The following is a 23272-nucleotide window of genomic DNA, read 5'->3' on the forward strand; positions in this document are numbered from 1 at the left end:
TTTGTTGTTGTTGTTAATTTTTTACATCCACTCCAGTATTTGTCCCTATACAAAACATCTACGTTTTACTATCTTAATCAATTATACACAAACTTACTTTTAAAAACATTAGTGAAAATCAGAAACCAGCTGCAGCTCTAAAACTCATCTTTATATTCAGAAAGGAGTTATTCCGCCCCGCCCTCTGTGGGCCATAATAGGAACTACAACCCTGATAATGCTGCATTATTTTTTCATTTTAGCGGCTACTGAGGGCCCCGGGGCCACTAGCCGACTCTTCACCGGTAATATGAGCTGCAATGTCAGTGCAACAAACCGCCAAAGCTCAGGTGGAAGCAATAAAGTGTCGTAGAAAAGGACTAAATACTAAAGGAAGGGAGAAAATAAAAAAAGACAAGATAAAGGTATGTTTTAATGTGTTTCGGTAATTTAATATTTATCAGAAAGATTTGAGGAGATGCTAATAGAAAATTAGCTTGATAGCGACCGTGGACGGTCCAGTTCAACAGCCAAACATTTATGCTAGTCTTTGTGTTTGTGTGAAACTGAGTTTTGACTTTAAATGAATTAATTCTCTGTATATTTCATACGTTTTTTGGCTTCAAAACGCCGTGTTTGATAACATTTGATAATAATTAAAACTTCTCAATGTTTGACATTGTCTAGCAAAATGTTTTTACATCAGGCTACATAGTTACTGCTAATCTTGCACTTGTTTAACATTAGAGATTGAGTTTTACTAATAAAACAAATATAGAGGCCAACAACAATGGTTCACTTGAAGTTGATAAATCAGTTAGCATAACAGTGATAAAAATAGAGTTGTATACAGTTAAGCTATGCTAAGCTAACAGGCTATAAAAATAAATAAATCTACTGCATAGTTTTCACAGATCCGTGTTTGTTTGAGTAAATAGTTTTGTTCTTTAGGTTTTGACCTTCTGTTGCAATCCATTGTAATCTTGTGCTGAATTCACACCAGCCCTGTTTAAGACGCTTTAATCCAAATCCAGTCCGTTGGCCTAGTCAAAGTCCGGTTTGTTTGGGGAGGTGAGAATGGGTCATCAATCTTCGGTCTGGATTCAGTTCAAATGTGAACGGCAAGTGGACTGGAGAGCACTCCACAAGCAGGAAGTGGACTACAACACAGCCAAAGACTAATAACCGCTAAAATCTGACGGCTCTCCATCTGGTTCCTTTTGGTGAAGAAGGAAGTTTCTCTCAGTGTCTTCAGTGTCGTATCCTTCAGTGGTTGTTGGTGCAGCGCCCCCACAGGCCAGGAGGGGAACAGGTTTTCAGCTAGTTTGGATTGTTTGACCCAGTTCAGTTTGAAAGAACCAAACCAGCTGAAAATGTAGCAAACGTAGCATCTTAATCTCCAGTAGAGCCGGGTCTACCTGACCGTCAGGTGTGAAATGTACTGTAGGGTCCTGACACCCAGAGACTGATCCGTCCTCATCTTCATCTGGATCCATTTGTACCTGAGGAGGTTCTGGTGAGTCAGAACCGCTCCGGTGTGGTTGCCAAGGGAACCTTAACAGGAAGTTGCTTCAGCCCTGGGCGAGTCAGGCTCCCTTAGTCCAGATCGTCCATCCCTTGGCCCGCTGTCTTCTGGGTCTCACCGCCGCCGCCGTGTCTCTTCAGGTCCTGGAAGACCTCGGTGAAGAATCGCGGCTCGGAGTTGAGGCGCAGCATGTCGGCGCTCAGACGCTCGATGACCTCCAGCGCTCGCTCCCAGAAGACGTCGCGGCTCGACTCCACCAAGAACGGCTTCATGGGGTAAGAGATCTCGTTGCCCAGGTAACAGTAGGCCAGGTAGAGACAGGTGAGGAAGGTGGCGTGGAGCTCCTGCTCCGAGGCCGTGTCCTCGTCCACTGCGTCTCTGCAGAGCAGGTAGACAAAGACGAGGCTGGCCGGGCTGAGGAAGCCCTGATGCTGCAGAGAGACAGAGAACAATGGTTGACCGGAGAGAGATGGAAACAGGTGCAAAATGATGGAAAACGGTGCAAACTTGCAGCAAACAGTAAGAAATGCTGCAAACAGATAAACTTACGACAGTCTATTAATGCTATTGTAGATAGAAAAAGACTAAATTTCCATCAAAAATCTAAAGAATTTTGTGAAAAAACATTACAATTTTGTGAGTCTTTTGGTGTTCAGAAATTTTTTAGAAAATTTCTCAAATTAATCTCAGAATTTAGACAATTTTTGGTAGAAATATTTTACTTGTGGAGCTCAGAAATTTGGAGAACACAATAGATTGGACTAAAAGGTCCGACTAACAACAGACGGTTCAGAACCAGAACCCCGACCTGCCAGCCCTGCAGCAGCAGCGCTCGCTCCACGTTCCTGAGCCAGACGACGATCCGATTGGACGGAAACTCCTTAAGCTTGACGCAGCGCCGGCGCAGGAAGTCGGACAGACAGCGAAGAAGCTCGCCTGTGGAGGCCTGCAGGTTTCAGACAGCAGAAGAAGAAGAAGACTTATCAGACGGGATGAGGTTCTGGTTCCTGACTGACCCGAGCCGGTACCGACCTGAACCACCAGCCTCCTGATGCACATCTGCTCCTCCTGCCGGGGCCGCGCTCTGACCTTGGGGACCTCAAGGGCCTTCCCCCTGGAGCCCAGCGATGCCAGCCGCTTCCTGGAGTGCAGCGCCTGCAGCAGCACGGAGCGCCTCTTCTTCTTCTCTTCATCCTCATCAGAAACCTCCACCGGCTCCTTCAAAGCCGCCGCGGCGGATCGGCAGCCGGGAGGCAGAGAGAGCAGCGTTCCCATGGCGACACCGCAGAGAGCCGCCGCAAAGCCGCAGCATCCAGGAGGCTCCGAGTCCTGCTGCGACGCCCTCTGCTGCTCAACCAGAACATTTCAGGCTTAAGGCTCTGGACGAGAACCAGGAGAGGAAATAAAGTATGATGGAAACTTCCAGAACCATCAGAATGCAAACATTTGTTTGTTTCATTAAGATCCAAGATGTTGCTGCTGAAATCTAAATCTAAAATTTAAAGTTTTTAATTTAAAGTTTTTATCTGAATATTTATTTTAGCAAAAATATTTAATTTCCAAGCTAAATATTTAGCAAGAAAAATATTTAGTTCAGATAAACATATTTAGTCTCAAACTAAATATGTTGATAATTATCTACCCATTCAGAACTAAATATTTATGGAGCTAAATTAGAAATTGAATATTTAATAATAAAATATTGAGCTTTCCAGATATTAAATATTTTGATTGCTTGCTAAACATGTAGCTAAAAGCTAAATGTTTAACTTAGTAAATAAATGTTTAGCTAGCTGAGAGCTAACAATTTAGCTAGCTCAAAATAAATATTTATGTAGATAAATATTTTGTTTCTAAGCTAAATGTTTAGCTTGCTAAATAAGTGAAAAATTTAGCTCAAAGCTAAATATTTAGTTTCTAAACTACATCTTTAGGTTACTAGATAGATATTTAGCTTCAAACCTATTTTTAACTTGCTATCCAAGTTATTTTTTTCTTTGGGCTAATATTTAAGTTGTAGCTAAATATTTAGTTGTTAAACGGCGTACCTAATAAAGTGGACGGTGCATTCAGTGTTTTGTTAGTTTAGTGAGTTTCCAGCAGAGGGCGCTGTTTCACAGAACATCAGGAGTTTCCTCCTTCAAAACTCTTTAATTTCTTTTAATCAGTTCATTTCTCAGGTTTTAATCTGAAAATGAGATTAAATTTAACATGAATTTAAGTTTAATCTAGAGTAAAAACGACGCCCGGCCCATCAGAACCTCTGGATGTTTTAATGAGATCAGAACTGACCCGGTTCTGGACCGTGCTCCTTTGAGCAGGCGGCCTGATGGATGTGATGAATGAAAGCTGCAGCAGCTGATCCAGAGTCAGATTATCCACCTCCCCCCAGCGAGGCCAAAGGGGCGGGGCCTGGGCGGCAGAAGGTTCATTGTCTGAGCAGGGAGGGTCGAGCGAGCTCCACACGGACGGCGGCTCTGGGGGAGAGAGAGACAAAGAGGGGGAGGCCGACTCTCTTTCTTTCTTGGTGTGGGGGAGGAAAGGGGGAGGATTAACCGGCTCATCTGCGACACACACACACGCGCGCTTCATCCAAACACACAACAACACGGCTGCAGAGCCGGGCTTCATCTGGATCAGCATCAGCAGCATCAGCAGCATCGCTGCCTGCAAGAGACAAAGAGGCAGACAGGAGGAGGAAGAGGAGGAGGGGATCTTCATCGTTCGAGAACAGGAAGAGCATCCTGGGCCTCCAGCCGCCTCCGTCCGTCATGGCCGACCACATGTTCCTGCTGCTGTGTGTCTGAGCGCGGCGGTCCGGGTGGGTGTGTTCGCTGCGTCCACTGTGGTCGCTCGTCTGCCTCGGTGTGTGTGAGAGTGTGTGTGTGTGTGTTATGGGGAACACAGAGAGCATGGAGAGCCAGCTGGCCGTGATCCGGTCCAGAGCCGCCCCGGTCCGACTGCCAATGCCCGACCCGGCGGAGCTGGAGGAGCGGTTCTCCATCGCCCTGGTGAGTGGAAGAACCTGCAGGTTCTGATCCGCCATGCATGCATGACACACGGCTAATTAAGTGAAAACATCCTGATCTGATGAGATGCAGGCGAACGCGGCTAATTCATGATCAGATCCACGACCCAATCACGTTGGTGGATCAATATCAGATCAGATATAAAAACAAAACAGACTCAGATTACAAAGGAAGCTCCGTCCGCCTGAACAAGGATGTAGCGACAGGGGAAAGGAACGATTCCCTGAAGAGGAAGCAACATCCGGTCAGAGCAGGTCGAAGCAGCAAGCTACCAGGGGAAAACAGAAAATCACCGGTCCACTGGGGCTCCCTGAGGGTCAAAGTTCACAGAGATAATGGCAGAATTAGCTCAGCTAGTGGCACAAGTTGTGGAATAAAACATAAGAATCAGAGAACTAATAAAACACAAGAATCAGCCTCACAAAGTAGACGAGGTTTCTGTCCTCATGGACTAAAGTAGACGAGGTTTCTGTCCTCATGGACTAAGGTAGATGAGGTTTCTGTCCTCCTGGACTAAAGTAGACGAGGTTTCTGTCCTCCTGGACTAAAGTAGACGAGGTTTCTGTCCTCATGGACTAAAGTAGGCGAGGTTTCTGTCTTCATGGACTAAAGTAGACAAGGTTTCTGTCCTCACGGACTAAAGCAGACAAGGTGTCTGTCCTCACGGACTAAAGTAGACGAGGTTTCTGTCTTCATGGACTAAAGTAGACGAGGTTTCTGTCTTCATGGACTAAAGTAGACGAGGTTTCTGTCTTCATGGACTAAAGTAGACGAGGTTTCTGTCTTTATGGACTAAAGTAGACGAGGTTTCTGTCTTTATGGACTAAAGTAGACGAGGTTTCTGTCTTCATGGACTAAAGTAGACGAGGTTTCTGTCTTCATGGACTAAAGTAGACGAGGTTTCTGTCTTCATGGACTAAAGTAGACGAGGTTTCTGTCTTTATGGACTAAGGTAGACGAGGTTTTTTCCTCTTGGACCAAAGTAGACAAAGTTTCTGTCCTCATGGACTAAAGTAGACAAGGTTTCTTCCTCTTGGACTAAAGTAGACGAGGTTTCTGCGTCACAGACTAAAGTAGACGAGGTTTCGGTCCTCACTGACTAAAGTAGACGAGGTTTCTTTCGTCATTGACTAAAGTATACTCTTTGTCTTTCAGAATTCGATGAACCTGCCGCCAGACAAGGTTCGTCTGCTGCGTTCCTATGACAACGAAAAGAAGTGGGAGCTGATCTGCGATCAGGTAGGTGCTGCAGGTGTCTGTCCATGGTCTCATGGTATTTCCCAATGGTATTCAAGCTAACCTAGCTTGGCATTTTCTGATTTTGGCATTACAACTCAGGAACAGTTTGGTTGAATCATATTTGGTTTCCCATCATGCATTTCTGTGTTGTCAGGAGAGATTCCAGGTGAAGAACCCCCCCCATACCTACATCCAGAAACTGAGAGGCTTCCTCGATCCGGCTGTGACGCGAAAGGTGAAATGACAGAAACAGATTTTACTCAAAGTTCAATGATTTTGTGCATGTTAGACGTTTACTAAACTGTTGGAAGAGGAAGCTCAGAGTTTTTGACAATGTTTTCATCTTTTTCTGTCCGCAGAAGTTCAGACGAAGAGTTCAGGAGTCGACGCAAACTCTCAGAGAGCTTGAGATTTCTCTGCGTACAAACCACATCGGGTAGCTGTCTGTCCAACTTCTCCGTCTCTATCCGCGTTTCCGTTACAAATGTGTACAAAACTTTCCGCCAGTGTGAAGAAAAGAAACACAATTCAAAAACATACAGCTCCATCGTGCTCTGACCACTTACTGTCGTGTTCTTTGTCGTTTCCAGCAGTAGTAACATTCAGCTGTTGATCATGTGATTCAGGTGACATGAAACAAGTGATTCCATTGCAGTTTTTGAAATAAAACAACCTCATTCTAGAGCAGTGGTTCTTAACCTTTTTTGAGGTACCGAACCCACCAGTTTCATATGCGCACTCACTGAACCCTTCTGTAGTAATAAAAGAAAAATTCCCCCCCCCCACAAATTCAAGACATAGGGGTTACCCAACTAGAGTCTAGTTGTGTCACCCCATGATCACTAAGTCTTCTTAAAAGGTAGAGTCTCTGAGAACAGATCTTCAAACTATAGTCAGTGTTTTCAGCAAAGTTGTGCTGACTTTTCAGCACGACCCAAGGTATTTAAATTTGCCACAGTTTCAACAAGTTGGCCATTGAGAGAAACTGGAATCACTTTAAGGTCTTCTTTAGATCATTTAATTAGCTCTACATTCTTAAGATAATGAAAAATTTATAATAAATAATAAAGACTTTGCGGTATTCTGATTTAGTAATGTAATTATATTAGTTGTGTTACCACCGCCACGCCACAAGAGGCAGTACCAAACCCGAAAAGATGCGACTAAGGAGCAGATTTAGAAGTTCACCGAAAGCTACAGAATTTGGTAAAAACTGAGTTTTACTGAAGTAAATAAAGACACAAGTTCAAATCCATGCTGAGTGGAGCTCCTTCAATCAGGGCTCCTCCGCAGCTCTGATTGGCTAAGCAATGTAACGTGATCCTCTGGAGTAAGTGATGGCAAAGCGGGGCGTCATCACGACTTTACACAAGTGTGTCTTTACCTCCACGGCAGAGGCTCCGCCGAACCCCTGAGACCGACTCATCGAACCCCTGGGGTTCGATCGAACCCAGGTTAAGAACCACTGTTTTAGAGTTAAAACCTGAGCAGTCTTAAGGACAATGGGAACACAGTTAGTGTCCAACGTGTTTCTCTCTGTGTCCATGTTTCTCCGTTTTGTCCATTTATATTCTTTATTGTCTTTCTGTCTCCAGCTGGGTCAGAGAGTTTCTTAATGAGGAAAATCGAGGTTTGGATGTTCTGGTTGAGTATTTGTCCTTCGCTCAGTACGCCGTCACGTGAGTCAGATCTCTCCCTACCATCTCCAGGTTTGGTGTTTTTGGAGAATGACCCTTGACCTTTCTGATCTGCTCAGGTTTGATGGTGAGCAGTCGGACACCGGTAGCGAGGTGGGCTCCATCGACTCGCCCTGGAGTCGTTCCATCGAGGATCTCCATGGCGACTGCAGCCTCCCGTCTCCTTCCTCGTCCATTTCCCGCTCGGCCCGACACTCCATCAGGTAAACGAAACTCAAACCCTGAGCTCAGTCCGACCGAACCGGGAAATCTGAGGTTTTACATCCACAGCTCGACCCTGGTGACTCGATCCAACACACTGCCGAGTCGCCGAACCCTGAAGAACTCGCGACTCGTCTGCAAGAAGGACGACGTCCACGTCTGCATCATGTGTCTGAGAGCCATCATGAACTACCAGGTAGGATAAATGTCCCGTCGCTTTAAGACGCTCATGACCCGACGCAACACCGACCCGTCTTTCTCTTCCTCAGTACGGCTTCAACATGGTGATGTCCCATCCCCACGCCGTCAACGAGATCGCTCTGAGTCTGAACAACAGGAACCCCAGGTAGTAAAAACTAGAACAAAATGGCCGCTGCACAGCAGGCTGACAGCGTGACGGACTGTGGTGTTTCCACCAGGACCAAAGCACTGGTTCTGGAGCTGCTGGCGGCCGTGTGTCTGGTCCGTGGAGGACACGAGATCATCCTGGCAGCCTTCGACAACTTCAAAACTGTAAACCGTCACCAGACACACAATGCCGTGTTATTTCCACTGAACAGGAAACTAAAGGAGGAGAACATTTCCACCAAAAAACTCAGAAATTATTAGATTAACCACAGAAATCTAATAGAAAAAAACAAGAAAATATCTGAGTTAGAAAAGTCAAGAGTTTCCTAGGAAAAGTCTAAAATTTCTAAATCAATCTCAGAAATTCTCTGGAAATAAGTCAGAATTTTTTGGTTTGAAAATTTTACATTTTCTTGAAGAAACTTGGAAATTTCTGAGTTTCAAAATTGTAAAATTTTCCACATTTTAAACTCATAAAATTTCCTCCTCCCTCTGTTTCTTTAATTAATGGCCGGCTGACGCCCTGATCTGCTCTCTGGTTAACGGCCTGATCTGTTGCAGGTGTGTAAGGAGTCAATGCGTTTCGAAAAGCTGATGGAACATTTCAAGAACGAAGACGACAACATCGACTTCCTGGTAATTCTGCCGCTGCTGTGTGGCATTATCTGTGTTTTCATCATTTATGTATTTTACGTATCGCATTAAAAAAGGTTCATGGACGAGGCAATGATTCAAAATAACTTCCTGAGTTTCAAAAAAAAATGTTTACGCCTGCTTGAGGTGGATTTTACAACCGTGTACTAGGGCTTTTGTAGATAAAAGGGTGAAAAAGTAAATTATCTGCAAAAGAACCTCATGAAAGTTTGAGATTAATCTCAGAATTATTTTAGAATAAAAAAACTCAGAACATTTTCAAAATATTTAACTTGTGAAAATCAGAAATTTCCAGGTTTTTTTTTAACAGAATTTCAAAGATTAATCTCAGTTGCGCTTTTTTTTGGTTCTCAGAAATTTCCCAAACTTCTCTAGAATATGTATTAATATAAATCGTTCAGATTTTTTCACTTTTTTTTATTTACAAACTTTGATTTTTGCCAATACTCTTTCTCTTTTTTGGGTTGATCTCCAAAAATTTTCCAGATTTTTGTAGAAAATGTAAGGCAATGAACTCAATTTTTAACAAATTTTTGACCAATGAATATGAAAAAAATTAAACATTTTTCTAGGAAATTTCAGAGATTAATCTAAAAATTTGATTTTTTTTGTGTGCAAATTTTCAGATTTTTTGCTGATTTCTTTTTTAGTTAAATTTTCCCAGTTTTTGTATAAAATTTCATAGATTTTTTATTATTATTTTGCAAATTTTTTTACTTTTGAAACCTACATTTTTTTCTAGGAAATTTTATTTTTGCCACACTTTAAATTTTCTCCAAATTCCCATGTCAGTTGGATGTAAACATACAGCGTCTCCATGGCAACTGTCTTGTCCCCAGGTGGCCTGCATGCAGTTCATCAACATCGTGGTTCACTCTGTGGAGGACATGAACTTCAGAGTTCACCTGCAGTACGACTTCACCAAGCTGAACCTGGAGGAACACCTGGAGGTAATTCGTCAGGGTCACCTGACGAGCCCTGGACCAATCAGGCGGCCCGCTGAGTCACTGCGCCTTTCCCCCCAGAGGCTGAAGCACACGGAGAGCGACCGGCTGCAGGTCCAGATCCAGGCTTACCTGGACAACGTGTTTGACGTCGGGACGCTGCTGGAGGACGCAGAGACCAAAACCGCTGCTCTGGAGCGAGTGGAGGAGCTGGAGGAGAACCTCGCTACAGTAAACAGGATCAGTCTGACCTTTGACCCTGTCCTTTACAAAGGCTGCGACAACATCTGGTTTCTTCATCCAGATGTCGGAGCGGCTGCTGGATGTGGAGAACGAAGCCATGCTGAAGATCGTGGAGCTGGAGAAGCAGCTGATGCAGACCAACAAAGAGCTGGACCAGCTGCGGGTCAGTGCTGAACTCCGGCTGGTTGGATACATAGAGGTACGTGACCTTTGAACCCGAAGCTGCCTGTGTGTGTGCAGGATGTGTACGCCAGCGCCAACACCCAGGTTCACACCCTGAGGCGGATCGTTCGGGAGAAAGACCAGACGATCCGACGGCAGAGTCGCCTGGAGCGCCAGGCGCAGGAGGCGCAGCAGTCCGGCGGACCCGGAGCGCCACAACCTCAGAGGGGTGAGGGCGACGGGGGCGTGGCCGACTCCGCCTCCCCGTCGCCGCCACCGTGTCCCACGCTGTCCCCCAGGTAAGACTCAAACTCTGAGACCGACTGCTTTTAGACACTGATTCTTGATTGGTTCCTGACTCCTGCAGCCCAGAGACGGTGGCCTATCACAGCATGGGACCAGGGATGGGCGGGGCTCCAGGCATGCCGCCCCCTCCACCTCCACCGCCGCCGCCGATGCCAAGCTCAGGTGAGCTACACCTAAAACCAGTCAGTCTTTCACAAAAGAAGAGGAGAAATGTCTCGGCGTCCCACATACAATCAGGGCTGACAGAAAAAAAGGGCGATTATCTACAAAAAAAATAGATTTTGAGATTAATCTCAGAAATTTCCTTGAAAAGTTTCCAAGGTGAAAATTTTGTTTAAAAAGAATCTCAAATTCTCAATTTTTAGATTAACATCAGAAGGCTTTAAGACAAAACTTGGAAATGTCTAACCTTAAAAAGTTTAATCTTCTTGACTTTTCAAACTCCAAAATTTTCTAGACAAAATTCAGAAATTTTCAAAAGTCAAAAATTTGCCAGAAAGTCAAAATGTTTTAGATTAATTTCAGCATTTTTTAGAAAAAAAACTTTTGAGTGTCAAAAGTCAAACATTTTCAGAATTTTGAGCTTATTCTCAGAAATATTCTTGACAACACCATTAAAATGTTAACTTCTTATTCTCAGAAATTTCCAAAAGTCAAAAATTTATTTAGTTTACAAGTTTTTCTATAAAATTTCTGAGCTTATTCCTGGTATTTTTCCTTTCTGTGTCGCCGTCGCTGCAGGTTTGACTTGTTCTGTTTCTGTCCTCAGTTTCCAACGGACCGTATCCGGCCCCGCCCCCTCCCGCCCCGCCGCCCCCTCCTCCGCCCCCCCCCTGCAGGACTAGTGAGCTCTCCTCCGTCCCCATGGCCCCGCCCCCTCCTCCTGTGGCCCCACCCCTGCCGGGGTCAGGGGGGTCGGCGACCGTCATCTTTAACTCCGGTCTCGCAGGTGAGACGGTGATCGCAGCCTCCAGACCTGTCACCATGGTAACTGGAAGGGATGACCTCTGACACTAACCCGTTTTCTCCTCTGTTCTGCTGCCAGAGGGTCCTCTCAAATTGTTCTGTACGTTTTTATCGTTTTTTTTACCTTTAACTCCATTCATCCACCAGCTGGAGACTGGAAACCAAACTGGTTTCAGTCTCCAGTTTCCCATTTTCCATCCATCTGTGATAAAACAGTTCAGATATGACCTTTACAGAGTCCTGACCTCTGACCTCTGGGTTCAGGTCAGACATGTGAGAGAATTTCAGATTATCATCTCAAATTTTAAACTTTTTGAACTCAGAAACGTTCTCTTTTTTCTACAATAGGACTAATACTTAAATCTTTTATCAAAGATAAATAGTAGCTAAAACCTGACGCCTCCATTTTTGTTTGCATTTAGTGAAGGAGTTTTCTCTCATTGTCTTCCTCAGAGGCTTTCTTGTTGTTTCCTTCAGTGGTTCTTAGTGCAGCGCCACCACAGGCCTGGAGGAGAACAGGTTTTCCAAAGTGTTTGGTTGATTTTACTGGAAATGGAACAGATGTTTTTGATCCTGATCAAAGCGAGTTTACCGGATGTTGGTTCGGTTCATGAAAGCAGATTTGTCAGGATGGTAGCTCTGGTTTCAGGGGAGGAAATGCTGAAATGTTTTTGGAGATAAAACCCAGAAGAGCTCCTCTGATGAGAAACACTTTGGGTGGAGATAGTTCAGAGACAATGTGCTGAAGCCACAGAAAACCTTTTTATTGTGTCTCACATTAATCATTGAGTCTTTGCTTGACCTCTGAACTTTCCTCTGCAGCCGTGAAGATCAAGAAACCAATTCAGACCAAGTTCCGGATGCCGGTACTGAACTGGGTCGCCCTGAAGCCCAGCCAGATCAACGGAACCGTCTTCAACGACATCGACGACGAATCCATCCTGCAGGTAAACTCAGAGGTCAGAGGTCAGGCTTCCAGACGCCCTCTACCTGCTGCGTGACGCCGCTGTCGTCTGCCTCCAGGACCTGGACATGGAGGGCTTCGAGGAGCTGTTCAAGACCAAGGCCCAGGGCCCGGCCGTGGACCTGACGCTGTCCCGGCAGAAGCTTCCCCAGAAAGCCCCGTCCAAGGTGTCGCTGCTGGAGGCCAACCGGGCCAAGAACCTGGCCATCACCCTGAGGAAGGCCGGCCAGGCCTCAGACATCATCTGCCGAGCCATCCACACGTAGGTCCACACCAGATATGAGGCTCTCGATCCGATCTGCACAACCGGGTCGCATCGATACGCAGCAACCAGAAGAAATACAACAAACATGGCCGACGATAATGAGGATTAAGATTATAATCTGCTGCTTCTGGTTGGACAGCAACTTTAAAATCCCAAGATACTGTTCATGTTTACTTCCACTGAGCGCGCTCAGTAGGTGTGGCGTTACTGTGCCACCTACTGACTGCACTTCACACAGGAGCGACGGCGTGTTAGGACGATTTTAGAAAGAAAGGAAACGAGTACATTTCTGCTAAATACTCAAAAACTTTAAAATGAATCTGAGAAATTTTCTAGAAAAACCAAAGAAATTTTTGAGCTACAGAAATTTACTAGAAAAAAATCTGAACTTTTAACATCAATCTCAGACATTTTTAGAGAAAGTTTGGATTTTTCTTTGAGTTTCAAAAGTTTCATTCGACTTATGAAACTCAGCATTTTCTCGTTTTTTTCTGGAAATGTTTTACTTTTGCACCTCATAAATTTTCTATTTTTCTCAAGAAGTTCTAAGACTAATCTTAAAATTTCAGAATTTTGTCTCAAAAAAGTTTTACTTTTGGAACATGGACATTTTCAGTTATTTCCAGAAAATCTCAGAGATCTATTTTAAAATGTTCTTGTTTTTTTTTTTCTTGCATATTTAAAAAAAAAATTCACATTTTTAACTTTTCATGCTCAAAAGTGCCCAGTTTTTTTGTTTGTTTTTTAAGAAAAATTGAGATTAATGTCAAAAATTCAGATTTTTTTAAATATATTTTACTTTGGAATTTTGAAATTTTCTGTTTTTTCTAAAACATTTTTCTTATCTACAACAATCCTAATACACCTTTTTATGCCTCAGTTTGACTTATAACATCAAAAACGTTGCATATGTGGTGGAACATTAGCACAAAGGAAAATGATCTCAAATTTACGTGCCAATATTTATAAAGTAGAACCAAAAATTGTTGATTTTAATAAATGTTAGATGCATGAAATGGTAGAAAAAGGAGAATCGTGTAGCGACGGTGAGGTTCCTGTGCAGGTTCGACCTCCGGACCGTTCCTGTGGATTTCGTCGAGTGTCTGACGCGCTTCATCCCGACGGAGGCTGAGGTCAAGCTGCTACGGCAATACGAGAGGGACAGGAAGCCGCTGGAGGCTCTGAGCGACGAGGACCGCTTCATGATGCAGTTCAGCCGCATCGAGCGGCTCAACCAGCGCATGACCATCATGACCTTCATGGGAAACTACACAGACAACATCCAGATGCTGACGCCGGTAAGGAAACCAAAAAACACTGCAGAGGTACAGAAAAAACCCGAAACTGACCGACTGTGCTTCCTCCCAGCAACTCCACGCCATCATCGCCGCGTCGGTGTCCATCAAATCATCTCAGAAGCTGAAGAAGATCCTGGAGGTCGGTGCGTTTGGTTTGATTTCCAGCCTGAAGCGATCTGAGGTAATGTCTCTGCTGTTTGTGCTGCAGATCATCCTGGCTCTGGGGAACTACATGAACAGCAGCAAGAGGGGAGCCGTGTACGGCTTCAAGCTGCAGAGCTTGGACCTGGTAACCCGTTCACACCACAGGGGAAGATACCCAGGGCGGCACCAAGGAGAGGGCGCTCAAACACGAGGAAATGAAACGATTCATCGATTAAAAGCAATTTAGCAAATAATTCATTGTTGACTCAAACAGACAAACTCCATACAATTAGTTTAAAAATCAACCAGAGGCAACCAAAAACTAAACTAAAGGAAGAGCAGCACGACTTTTACATGTTTTTACTGGAAATTTTGGTGTTTTAGGATGAAAATGACAATAACAGACTTGCTAATACTTATATGCAGTGGAGTTTCCCTTTGTGCTGCTGAATATTTTCAGCTTTTAAAACACAGAAAAATCCCCCCAAAAATATTTTTTTAAGAATTTTGAGATTAATCTCACAAATTTTCTAGAAAAACTTGGAAATTTTTGAGCTTCAATAGTAAAAGAAATTAAAGTTTTTTTCTTGCAAATTTTTGACTTTTTAAACTCAGATATTTTCAACTTATTTAAAAATTTCTGAGACTAATCTTACACTTTGAGATTTTTTTCTGCAAATTTTCAACTTTTGAAAGTTAGAAATGTCTGGGGGGTTTTTCTAGAAAATGTATGAGATTTGTCTTAAAATTTCCGAGAGTCATCTAAAAATGTCGGTGTTTTTTGGCAGATATTTCCTCCTCCTTCCCTCCTCCCTGCTGTGGCCCTAATGCGTCATGTTTCATGCTCTATGGATGGGAAAGTAAGTGCACCCCCGGTTCAGATATCAGGTCTGTTTACTTTCAGCTGCTGGAGACCAAATCGACGGACCGGAAGCAAACGCTGCTCCACTACATCTCCAACGTGGTGCGAGAGAAATATCCCGGAGTCACGCTGTTTTACAATGAGCTGCACTACGTGGACAAAGCCGCCGCAGGTGAGTCCGTCAGCCAATCACAGCGCAGCAGAGCCCGGCTGACCTGTCTTCATCTGCCTGGTCTTTCAGTGAGCCTGGAGAACGTCTTGTGTGACGTAAAGGAGCTGCAGCGCGGCATGGAGCTCACCTGGAGGGAGTTCAGCGTTTCCCACAATGCAACGCTGAAGGACTTCATCAGCAGGAACGAGTCCCGCCTCAACAAGCTGCAGGAGGACGCTCGCATCGCGCAGGTGAGACCAACGCAATGTTAACATTCGCATGTATACAGAAAAAGGGAATTTCTGCCGAAAAGAAATTTGAAATTTTGAGATTAATCTCAGAAAAAAACATGAAAATTTCTGAATTCAAAACTTTTCGGCTTTTGAACATTTTCTCAGTTTTGAAACTAATAAATTTCTTTGTTTTTTCAAGAACATTTCTGAGATTAATATAAAAATTTTAGGTTTTTTTTTTTTTTTTTTTTTCAAATATTCAACTCAGAAATTTCCTAGATATTCCTAAGAGATCCAAAGAGATTAATCGTTGCTATAAAAAAATATATAAGAAGTATCCTAAGAAGAAAACATGGAATCGAAAATTTTCTAATTTAGAAACAGAAATTTACAGGCGGGTTTTTATTGAACATTTCTGAGATTTATCTCAGAATTTCTTTGTTTTCTCTACAAAATTTCTGATTTTTGGCAGAAATGTACTTTTTTTCTACCCAAAGTGACCCTATAACTCACCGTCACAGTAAGGTGTTTGGTTTTAACCTCAGCTGCCAGCGACTCCTCTGGTCTCTGATTACCGTACTGACTGACTGTTACCGTAACTCTGGTAGAAACCAGCCAGTCATGTTTGTGATGTGTTGTTGATCTGCAGGACGCCTTCGAAGACGCCGTGAAGTTCTTTGGAGAAAGCTCCAAAACGATGCCGCCATCCGTCTTCTTCCCCATCTTTGTCCGCTTCATCAAGGCCTACAGGGTGAGTGCCAGGATGGGGATGTGGCCTATTGACCGGAAGCCCCTCCCACATTTGTAACAAGAGGTGGAAGTTTGAACTAACAGGAAGTGTGTTTAGGTGGCGGAGGAGGAGAACGAGCAGAGGAGGCGCCAGGAGCAGATGCTGCTGGAGAAACTGGAGCAGGAGGAGCAGCAGGAGGAGGCAGAGACCAAGGTACCAGCTAGCAAACTAAACATTGAGTTTGGAGATAAATATGTTGGTGGGCTAAATATTTAGATAGTAAAGAGCTAAAGACTCAGTTTGGAGCAAATTACTTAGCTAACTAAATGTTTAGCTGTGAGTTATCTAAACATTCACTTTGTAGCTAACTAGTTAGCTTGCTAACTAAATATTTAGCCCGTTAATAAAATATTTAGTTTAAACTTTTAATTTCTAAATGAATAAATAACGTGATGAAACCCAGAGAACTGGGTCGGCCTGTGTGACCCTGCAGGTCCATTACTTTGTGTCAGTCAGGAACTCGTTCTGGTTTATTAGTCTTATGAAGTGTTGGAACTTCATGACCCCTGACCTCTGACCTTTCCCTCCACCTCCTCCCAGTCTCCATCGCACAAAGGCAAGCGGCAGCAGCAGGAGCTGATCACTGAGCTCAGACGGAAGCAAGGCAAAGACAGCCGCCACGTGTACGAAGGGAAAGACGGCGCCATCGAGGACATCATCACAGGTAACACTGTTACTATGGTAACCATGGGGCCAGGCGTCAGCTGGCGCTCTCCTGACCAGCAGCTATGTTTGGTCGTTTCAGCACTGAAGACGGTTCCCTTCACGGCCCGGTCGGCCAAACGTAGCTCGCGCTTCTTCTGTGACCCCGCCCACTCTGAGGAGCATTACTGAGCTGGCCACGCCCACTCCGGAGCAACGGGACCAATGAGCACTTTGAACTTTCTGATGGTTAATGTGAACGGATCATGTTTTTGTTTCCTGGTCGCTGGCCGGGAACCCAGAGCTGCTGCGGACCTCTGGTGCTTTCAGAACAAACCCAAACGCCACCAAACACGGCGGAGGCAACGCCGACTTGAACGTCTGAAACCCACGAGCTGGTAGAGGTCTAATTCAAACGTAAGGTGCCATTAAACCCTCCTGGGTTGAGTTTACCACGGTGCTATAGATCTCCCCTCCACCGGGGGCGCTGCAGGCCGACAGGTCTGAGGTTCTGTGGTGGTTCTGGGTTCCTCCGTCTGCGTCCGCTTGTACAGGGTTCAACTCTTCTCACTACGTCGTATGCTTCTATCTTCTGCTGTATTTACTGGCCTTACAGATCCACAACGCCGGGCCATAGAACCCAAATCAGCTCAACCGGGTCTCCTGAACCCAAACAAACTCTGTCAATCTGGACCTTTACTCTTGAAGAAACACCTCTGTTCCACAGATGATCCACCCGAGACTCAGCAGAGTCGGGAACATCGACCAGAAATCAGTGTTTCTGCCTCTGGTGGGTCCAAAAGTTGCTGCAGGCAGAACCAGCAGGCTTCTGTAGTTTGGACCCAACAAACGACGAAACGAGCTGCAAACAGGAAACAAAAGAAAAACCAAATGCAACAGAAAAATGCTGCAACCACAGGAGATGGAAACTAAATGAAGAATGCCTCAAATACTAAACGCAGAATTCCTCCAGACCACTAGAGGGAGTCTGGAGCAGAGAATGTTACCAACGCAAATATGCTGCTGTTCTGCAGAACTGAAAAGATACAAGATAAGGGAAGTATAACAACTTTTCTTCCCTCCTCCAGCTTTACTGGCTCCACATGATTTGTTGGTCGACTCCCCCTAGTGTTCTGGAGGACTTTTGTTTTAGTGGAGCAAGTTTGCAGCATTTTATTCGACACTGTATTTTAAACATTGTAAATAAAAATGTATTAATTAATTTAAAATAAATAAATTCCTGCCAAAAACTCAGAAAATTTTCGATTAACCTAAGAAATCTTATAGAAAAACCTTGGAAATCTTTGGAGTTTCAACACTAGAAATTTTTTACTTTTGAATCTCAAAAATTTCCAAATATTTTCTAGAAAATTTAAGAGATTAATCTGTAAATTACAGAGTTTGTTCCTGCAAATTTTAAACTTTTGGAGCTCAGAAATTTCATCGTATTTTCTAGAAATTTTCTGAGATTAATCTAGAAATTTCAGGGGGGTTATATAGCAAATTTCTGACCTTTGAAAGTCAGAAATTTCCCTGATTTTTCTCCAACATTTCAGAGATCAATGAAGATGAATTTCAGAGACCAGTTCTGCTGGGTCAGAATTTTTTTTTTGTTTTTTGGTATAAATTTACTACAATGGTCAAAATACGCTGTTGTAGTTTTATACTCGCTGTTATTATATTTTGTGGTATTTTTCCCCCTTGCTGCTTTTTTATGCAGTTTTATTGATTTTAGGTTTTTCTTCTTCTCTTGTTTTTGTTTGCATGGTGATTGTTTTTTGCAGTTTGAATTCTTCACATGTTTGCAGCTCGTTTGGTCGTTTGCTGCATGTTTGCACCCGCTGCTGTATAATCCATGTAAACACTAAGAATCACCAACTGGACCCAGGTCGTCGGAGCAGAACCTGTTCTGTTCCTGCAGCATCAGCACTAGTGGTGCTCTCACTGTCCCTCCCCTCTGGCCCGTTTTTAGTTATTTTCAGTCCAAACTTTCCAAAAGTTGAGAGCACAAAGTTTTCTACGTGTACAGACATTTTCTAGAAGGTTCTGTAGCTTCTCTGTCCGTCTGTGTTGTTGTTGCTGTCATTTTGCACTCGGTGTGGAAATAAAACAAACCCTTCTGCATCACTACGCCGTCAGAGACTACAACTCCCAGCATGCATTGTGCTCAGCTCTGCCTTTATTACAGAGTACAGGTGATTAGTGTAAAATCATTTATTGATCCAGTTTGATCATTAATCAGCAGCTTTATTGACGATCAGACGACTCCTGCAGGTCACCCGCTGAATGAGTTTGATGGTCGACCTTTGACCCCGAGTCCTGTCACCTGCACACAGACACAGCGGAGGTCAAAGCAGGCCTCCGACAGGTGGAGGAGAGGCGGGGGGTGGGGCTCTCACCCTGAAGGTGTTCCCGGCCTGTGGCTGCTTCTGGAGCTCTGATTGGTCCAGACCCAGGCTAGCTGAGGTCACGTAGAGGTCAGAGTAGTCCGGGCCACCGAAGCAGCAGGAAGTGGTCTTTGTGGCGGGCAGAGACACCGTCTGGAGGCGTTTACCTGAGAGGAGAGGAACGGCCAGTTTAACCAGTGAACAACACGATTAAACCAGTAAACTCCACCAGACGACCCTGGTCTACTGGGTTTACTGGGTCGGCTTCTGCTGAGTCACTCTGAATAATCTGCTGTAATCTGGAAAGGTCAAAGCTGCGCTCATAAAACGTTTAATGGCTGAAAGTCCAACAGCTTGAACTCGCTGTCCGGTTCTGTTTGACCCGAAATTCAGAAAATAAGAGTTTTTCTTTTTATCTAGTAAATCAGATCAGAACCATCTGACGAGTTTTTACAGAAAAACAGACTCGGTCACATCCATCCATCATGTTTAGGAAAATACAGAAACGTCTGTAGAACAAAATTATTATTTTTATTTCTGAATTAACTAAAAATATTTTAAACATTTAAAATAATAAACAGAGGAGTTCCACCTGGGTGTGTACTTGGTAGCTTTCCCTGCCGACTATAATGAATAGTTTTTATGTTATTTTTGTTTCAAAATATTAACAAACATTGAAACGAAAAGAAACCAGTCCTCCCAGTCTGACTGACCAGTAGCAGGGTCAATGTTGAGGACTCGTCCTCCGTTGTAGCACGCCACCCAGAGGCGGCCGTTGGCGTCGAGTGTCATGCCGTCGGGAACGCCCTCCCCCTCCGCCAACCGGTATACCACCCGGCGGTTAGCTAGGTGACGGACAAACAGACAGGTAGCATGGAAGAGAAGCGGACGGAGGAGTCAGGTGAGGCGTTGCCATGGTTACGGCGTGGTTACCCAGGTTTCCAGAGGCCGAGTCGTAGTCGAAGGCATCGACGCTCATAGCCAAGCTGTCGATGTAGAAGAGCGTCTTCTGGTCTGCAGTCCAGTCCATCCCATTAGAGATGTCCACCTGCCAGGTGAGGGACAGGTGAGGCCCCGCCCACTGGCTGCAGGTATGCAGACAGATTGTAGGGGGCGCCGACAGGTGAGCCTACCTGGCCCAGCAGCTTGGTGACAGACAGGTCAGACTTCATCAGGTACAAAGATCCTGGTTTCACCTGAGCCGTCTGAGCGTCTCTCCTCATCGTACCTGAGGGAGGAAGAACATCGCCATGGTAACGGGCGACCAGGTGAGTCAGCAGCAGACAGGTGTGCAGTACCTGCCAGCAGCCGTCCCATCGGATCGGCCTTCCCGTCGTTCAGGCGGTTCTCTGGCTTGTCGTCTTCGACGCTGGCCAGTGATGTCACCTTCTGAGTCGACCAATCAACAGCCACGATGTTGCAGCCCACGCCTGCGACGTAGCCGCTGGACCGGCGAGGGACCGCGAACCCCACCGTGTCAGCTGAGGAGAGGGGAGCAGAGCGGTGACAAGCGGCCAGGTGAGGCAGCCTCAGGTGACGAGGAGACGCCCACCTGTCTGCAGAGACTGGATCTGATTGGTCGCTGAGTTCCAGCGGTGGATTTTCCGCCCGTCGATGTCGATGAACAGCAGCGTCTGCTCTGACTCCTCCCACACCGGCCCCTCGCCGATCAGAGCGTGCTCCTTCACCACGGACTCTACCTTCACCGACGACATCTCACCTGTCTGCTGGAGCCAATCACTGAGCAGGCGCGCTAACCAGGGTGTTTCTATGGAAACCAGCAGAGGTAGGGTCACTCTGGGGCAAAACACAGCTGAAAGAATAAAACTAAAAAAGTTCTCCAAGTTTTCTGACTGTCCCAATGGACATAAAACAAGAGAAGTTTAGTCACATTTAATTTCAGATGGGGAATTGTCTAATTTCTGAGATTAATCTCTTTTTATAGCAAATTTTCGACTTCTTGAGACCACAAATTTCCTTGATTTTTCTCAAAAACATTCTAAAAAAAATACATGGAAATTTCTGAGCTGAAAAAAATGTAAGAGATTTTCGACTTTTGGAAATTTTATGACTTTACTCAAATGTTCACATTTTCTGTAGAAAATTTCTGAGACTAATTTCAAATTTTATTGTTTTCTTTTTTGTGTGCAAAATTTGACTTTTGGAGCTCAGAGAATTTACAAATCATAAATGTTAGACAATGCAAGCTCAGAAATTTTCACTTTTCACAATCTAAACCTTCTAAGTATGTGAAATTAATCTCTAAATTTCTGAGTTTGTTTTTTTAAACAAAATCCTGACTTTTCAAAGTTAGAAATTTCCATGTTTTCTTTAGAAAATTGCTACATTTTCTGATGAAAATTTACTCACCCAGTTACCAGGGGTGAGTAAATTTCACTCACCCGTTTCTAGCTACAACGGCAGCAATATACTAGTACATTAAGAGTACTGTTAGTACTACAGTAATAACAGGATACTGTATGGGTGATATGACTATAGTACCACAGATAAAAATACCTAGAATTATTTCACTCTGTTTAAAACTAAGTAAAAAGTATTCACTGTATGTATATTGAAATGTATGTATATTTCTAGACGTATGTACAATGCATATTTAATGAGACATTTATTTTTCAGTGTTTTTTTTTTTATTATTATTTTGACCCTTTTGGCCCTCCATACAAGAATATATGTGTAATACTGCGGTCCTATAAGACGTACTCCGGTACTATCAGACAGCAGAACTATCAGATGTGATAGGTTAAAGGTTAACCAGACGCTGACTCGGCTCTTTCTGATGCGGTCCAGCTCCAGGGTTCTGATTCTGACCCAATTCTGGTTTCACTTGTTCCGTTCCTTCCGCTTCTAACTTCAGGAGGCGGAAGTGGACCTGCTGATGTGAGCTGAGCCGGTCCGGGTTGGATCAGAACACGAAGCTGACCAGTGCCTCCCGTTTCCGAGCTGCGCCTGGACGCACCATAAAACTCTGCAGAAGTCTCATGAAACCAAACTGGACTCAAAACCGGACCAGAACCTCGCCTCTAGTGCTGGTCGCTCAGCCCGGTTCGAAATCAGTCGGTCCTGCACCTGAACACCTGGGCCCAAAGGAAACCACCTACCTGTTGCAGAACTTCGGAGTTCGCTGCAGAAGTTCTGGCCGAACTGACCCGTTTGTATATCAGCTGATACAGGCCACGCCCCCACTCCGCCCCGAACCGAACCGCCCCCTGGGTCCCGCAAACAGTTGGATCTGATCCATCACTTCTGGCCTGGGCCCATATCACGCTCGGATCTGGACCTAGTCCAGATTGAATGACTAATCAACCAATCAGGGCCCAGATTCAGGTCTTCTGGGTTCGGTTCTGCTGTGAGCAAAGACCCTGAGGTCACCTGACCCAGCAGCTGGCTGAACAGAGCCCATCAGAACCCAAGCAGTTGGTTTTTCTCCAGAAAACACTGAAATATCCCTGAAGTTCGGTTCCAGAGTGGTTATGTTGGTGTCATTTATTAATCACTGCGGACCAGCAGGGGGCGCCGCCTCTACGGGTGCCAATTCTGACCTGGAGTGACTCAGTGTCCAGTTTATATCTCAGAACTGAACATCTGGTTCGGTCCAAACACAAAGTCCACCGGGCTTCGAAGTTTCTGGCTTATTCACAAACAAATGAAACATGTGGCAGGTATCTACCTAGACATGCATTACCACAAACACGGTGGTAAAGTCACACATTGTTAGCACCAAAAATAAATATGTAGTTAGCTAGCTCGAAAGGTAACTATTTAGCTCCACATTAAGTTATGTTAGCTTGGCAGGTAAATATTTAGCTCCAAAATAAATGTGAAGTTAGCTAGTAGTTAGCTAGATAACAACCTTTAATTTGGAATATGTAGTTGGTTAAATAGTTTGCAAGCTAAATATTTAGCTTTCTAACTAAACATTAAATTTGGAACAACATATATGGTCAGAAAACTAAATATAGCTAGTTTAGAGCTAAATATTTAGTTTGTAGATAAATATTTGGTTGGTTAATCAAAGGTTTAGCTAACCCCCATTTTTTTCTCTTATGACAGACTAACTAACCCAAATTGCTGCTGTTATTTCTTGACTGTGTAACTTTACAAACAAACCACAGTGTCAGCATCATACTTTGGTACTTTGGTTACGATCAAAGCAGATTCATGGGATTGTGTGGCCTAGTCAAAGTTCAAACCTGAAGCCAGCAGAAAACCAGTAGAATGGGCC

General features: G+C 44.4%; 3 protein-coding genes across 5 annotated transcripts; 1 reads left to right on the plus strand and 2 right to left on the minus strand.

Moving 5' to 3' along the window:
* Window positions 1-394: 394 nt before the first annotated feature.
* LOC145554417 (uncharacterized) lies at window positions 395-4225 on the minus strand. Its single transcript, XM_081614089.1, has 4 exons — window positions 3797-4225; window positions 2537-2851; window positions 2313-2450; window positions 395-1935 (listed from the first exon to the last, which is right to left on the minus strand). Exons 1-4 carry the CDS (start codon window positions 4223-4225, stop codon window positions 1576-1578), a joined length of 1242 nt encoding a protein of 413 aa, XP_081470215.1. The 3' UTR covers window positions 395-1575.
* fmnl2b (formin-like 2b) lies at window positions 4054-18769 on the plus strand. 3 transcript variants are annotated; one of them, XM_081612809.1, is made up of 28 exons: window positions 4055-4515; window positions 5689-5772; window positions 5927-6007; window positions 6132-6208; window positions 7368-7451; window positions 7529-7672; window positions 7740-7866; window positions 7940-8016; window positions 8090-8183; window positions 8580-8654; window positions 9512-9622; window positions 9698-9847; window positions 9921-10022; window positions 10100-10320; window positions 10389-10489; window positions 11097-11276; window positions 11373-11393; window positions 12116-12240; window positions 12317-12519; window positions 13586-13820; window positions 13891-13959; window positions 14029-14109; window positions 14869-14998; window positions 15068-15228; window positions 15860-15961; window positions 16058-16153; window positions 16541-16664; window positions 16746-18769. In XM_081612809.1, exons 1-28 carry the CDS (start codon window positions 4399-4401, stop codon window positions 16832-16834), a joined length of 3261 nt encoding a protein of 1086 aa, XP_081468935.1. In that variant the 5' UTR covers window positions 4055-4398; the 3' UTR covers window positions 16835-18769. The 3 variants fall into 3 exon arrangements, with proteins under 3 accessions (XP_081468931.1, XP_081468935.1, XP_081468939.1); XM_081612805.1 differs by having other exon boundaries at window positions 4054-4515; window positions 13891-14109; XM_081612813.1 differs by lacking the exon at window positions 11373-11393.
* A 30-nt stretch (window positions 18770-18799) lies between these two features.
* rgn (regucalcin) lies at window positions 18800-23181 on the minus strand. Its single transcript, XM_081613272.1, has 8 exons — window positions 22149-23181; window positions 20582-20797; window positions 20328-20510; window positions 20163-20257; window positions 19963-20077; window positions 19743-19874; window positions 19042-19196; window positions 18800-18968 (listed from the first exon to the last, which is right to left on the minus strand). The coding sequence occupies exons 2-8, from the start codon at window positions 20742-20744 to the stop codon at window positions 18918-18920; spliced, it is 894 nt and encodes a 297-aa protein (XP_081469398.1). The 5' UTR covers window positions 20745-20797; window positions 22149-23181; the 3' UTR covers window positions 18800-18917.
* Window positions 23182-23272: the final 91 nt, after the last annotated feature.

Source organism: Poecilia reticulata, chromosome 2, assembly GCF_904066995.2.
Source record: "Poecilia reticulata chromosome 2, P_reticulata-male-v2, whole genome shotgun sequence".
In the NCBI taxonomy this organism is placed as follows: domain Eukaryota; kingdom Metazoa; phylum Chordata; class Actinopteri; order Cyprinodontiformes; family Poeciliidae; genus Poecilia; species Poecilia reticulata.

Bases quoted from the DNA above. Each gene is read 5' to 3' on its own strand.
- fmnl2b (XM_081612805.1), top strand. From the start codon at position 4,399: ATGGGGAACACAGAGAGCATGGAGAGCCAGCTGGCCGTGATCCGGTCC. The intron at 8,017-8,089 runs GTAGTAAAAACT...TGTTTCCACCAG, and splicing joins CTGAACAACAGGAACCCCAG to GACCAAAGCACTGGTTCTGG. The intron at 16,154-16,540 runs GTACCAGCTAGC...ACCTCCTCCCAG, and splicing joins AGGAGGAGGCAGAGACCAAG to TCTCCATCGCACAAAGGCAA.
- LOC145554417 (XM_081614089.1), bottom strand. From the start codon at position 4,225: ATGAAGATCCCCTCCTCCTCTTCCTCCTCCTGTCTGCCTCTTTGTCTC. The intron at 2,852-3,796 runs GTCAGTTCTGAT...CTGGTTGAGCAG, and splicing joins GGAGCACGGTCCAGAACCGG to CAGAGGGCGTCGCAGCAGGA. The intron at 2,451-2,536 runs GTCGGTACCGGC...TGAAACCTGCAG, and splicing joins TCAGGAGGCTGGTGGTTCAG to GCCTCCACAGGCGAGCTTCT.
- rgn (XM_081613272.1), bottom strand. From the start codon at position 20,744: ATGTCGTCGGTGAAGGTAGAGTCCGTGGTGAAGGAGCACGCTCTGATC. The intron at 20,511-20,581 runs GTGGGCGTCTCC...CCCTCTCCTCAG, and splicing joins GATCCAGTCTCTGCAGACAG to CTGACACGGTGGGGTTCGCG. The intron at 20,078-20,162 runs GTAGGCTCACCT...CTCACCTGGCAG, and splicing joins TCACCAAGCTGCTGGGCCAG to GTGGACATCTCTAATGGGAT.